Source organism: Fonticula alba (assembly GCF_000388065.1).
Source record: "Fonticula alba strain ATCC 38817 unplaced genomic scaffold supercont2.187, whole genome shotgun sequence".
Taxonomy (NCBI): Eukaryota; order Rotosphaerida; family Fonticulaceae; genus Fonticula; species Fonticula alba.
In genome coordinates, this window is record NW_009243157.1 from 1 (window position 1) to 1,034 (window position 1,034).

The 1,034-nt window shown below is 66.5% G+C and overlaps 1 protein-coding gene across 1 annotated transcript; it reads right to left on the bottom strand.

Annotated features, from left to right (window-relative positions):
* Positions 1 to 191: 191 nt before the first annotated feature.
* On the bottom strand, positions 192 to 616 carry H696_06380 (hypothetical protein; the record flags this gene model as incomplete). The annotated part of the gene is made up of 1 exon (XM_009500120.1): positions 192 to 616. A coding segment is annotated over one exon (425 nt), but the record flags the coding sequence as incomplete, so codon positions are not given.
* Between the last annotated feature and the right edge of the window lie 418 nt (positions 617 to 1,034).

A 1,034-nucleotide genomic window follows, 5' to 3' on the forward strand; every position in this document is an offset into this window, starting at 1 on the left:
GGCGGGCATGGCTGGCAGGATCCTAGGTCGAGAGTTTGGAGAGGTGATGGGGGACCAGGGGGTCGAGGTTGTGGAAGGGGGGGGAGGCGAACGCCGGCAGAGGAGAGTGTCAGTGGGAGCCAGCGGAGGAGAGAGCGCCAGAGGGAAGGAGCCGAGGAGGGGAGGGGGGGGGAGGGAGGTGGAGGTCGCACAGAAATCTTGTTGTGAACGTCGCGCTGGACGGAGAGCTCACCAACCTGAGCCTTCATCTGGACGAGCTGGCGCTGGTACTCGAAGAGGGCCTTGGTGGCCTCGACAAGGTCGGCATCACCACGGAGCTTCTCGATCTCGGCGAGCATCTCGGCGCGCTTGGTCTCGCGGCCGGTCTCCAGGGCGCGCTTGACCTCGGCGGCGTGGTCGTCCAGGGCCTTGGCGACGACCGGGAAACCGAGCTTGTGCACGACGGCCAGGGAGATACAGAAGGTCATGATGACCGGGGTCTCCGGGGAAACGACGTAGTACTCGTTACCGATGGCGTACAGGAGGGCACCAACACCACCAGCCAGCAGACCGGACTTGGTGATGAAGGAGGTCTGGGGGAGGGAGTCGATGAACTTGGAGGCCATGGCCTTGTAGTCTGGTGGGGGGGGGGGAGCAGGGGCAGGGGCGGGAGGAAGGGAGGGGGCGGAAACCGGCCACAGCCAGATGTCAGGACGGGGGCGGGCGTGGGCGAGCGTGGAGGAGGCAGGGCAAGCACAAGGAGACAAAGGGCATACCGTAGTCGGCCTTCTTCTCGACCTCGGTGGACTTGGGGGTCTGGGTAGAGTAGAAGGCGGCGCTGCGGGCCATGGAGGCGCGGGAGGCCGAGAAGGCGGCGTTACGGAGAACGGGGAGCATTGTGTCTGGGAGGCCGGCGGGGGATTGGGCAGAGTGTCAGACCGGGCGCCGGGGGGGGGGAGGGGAGGGGAGGGAGGGGTGAAGCGTACACAGGTGTGTACATCAAAAGAAGCAGGGGAAAGGAGGAGGCGGGGGAGGGGGGGGGGGAATGTGCGGCG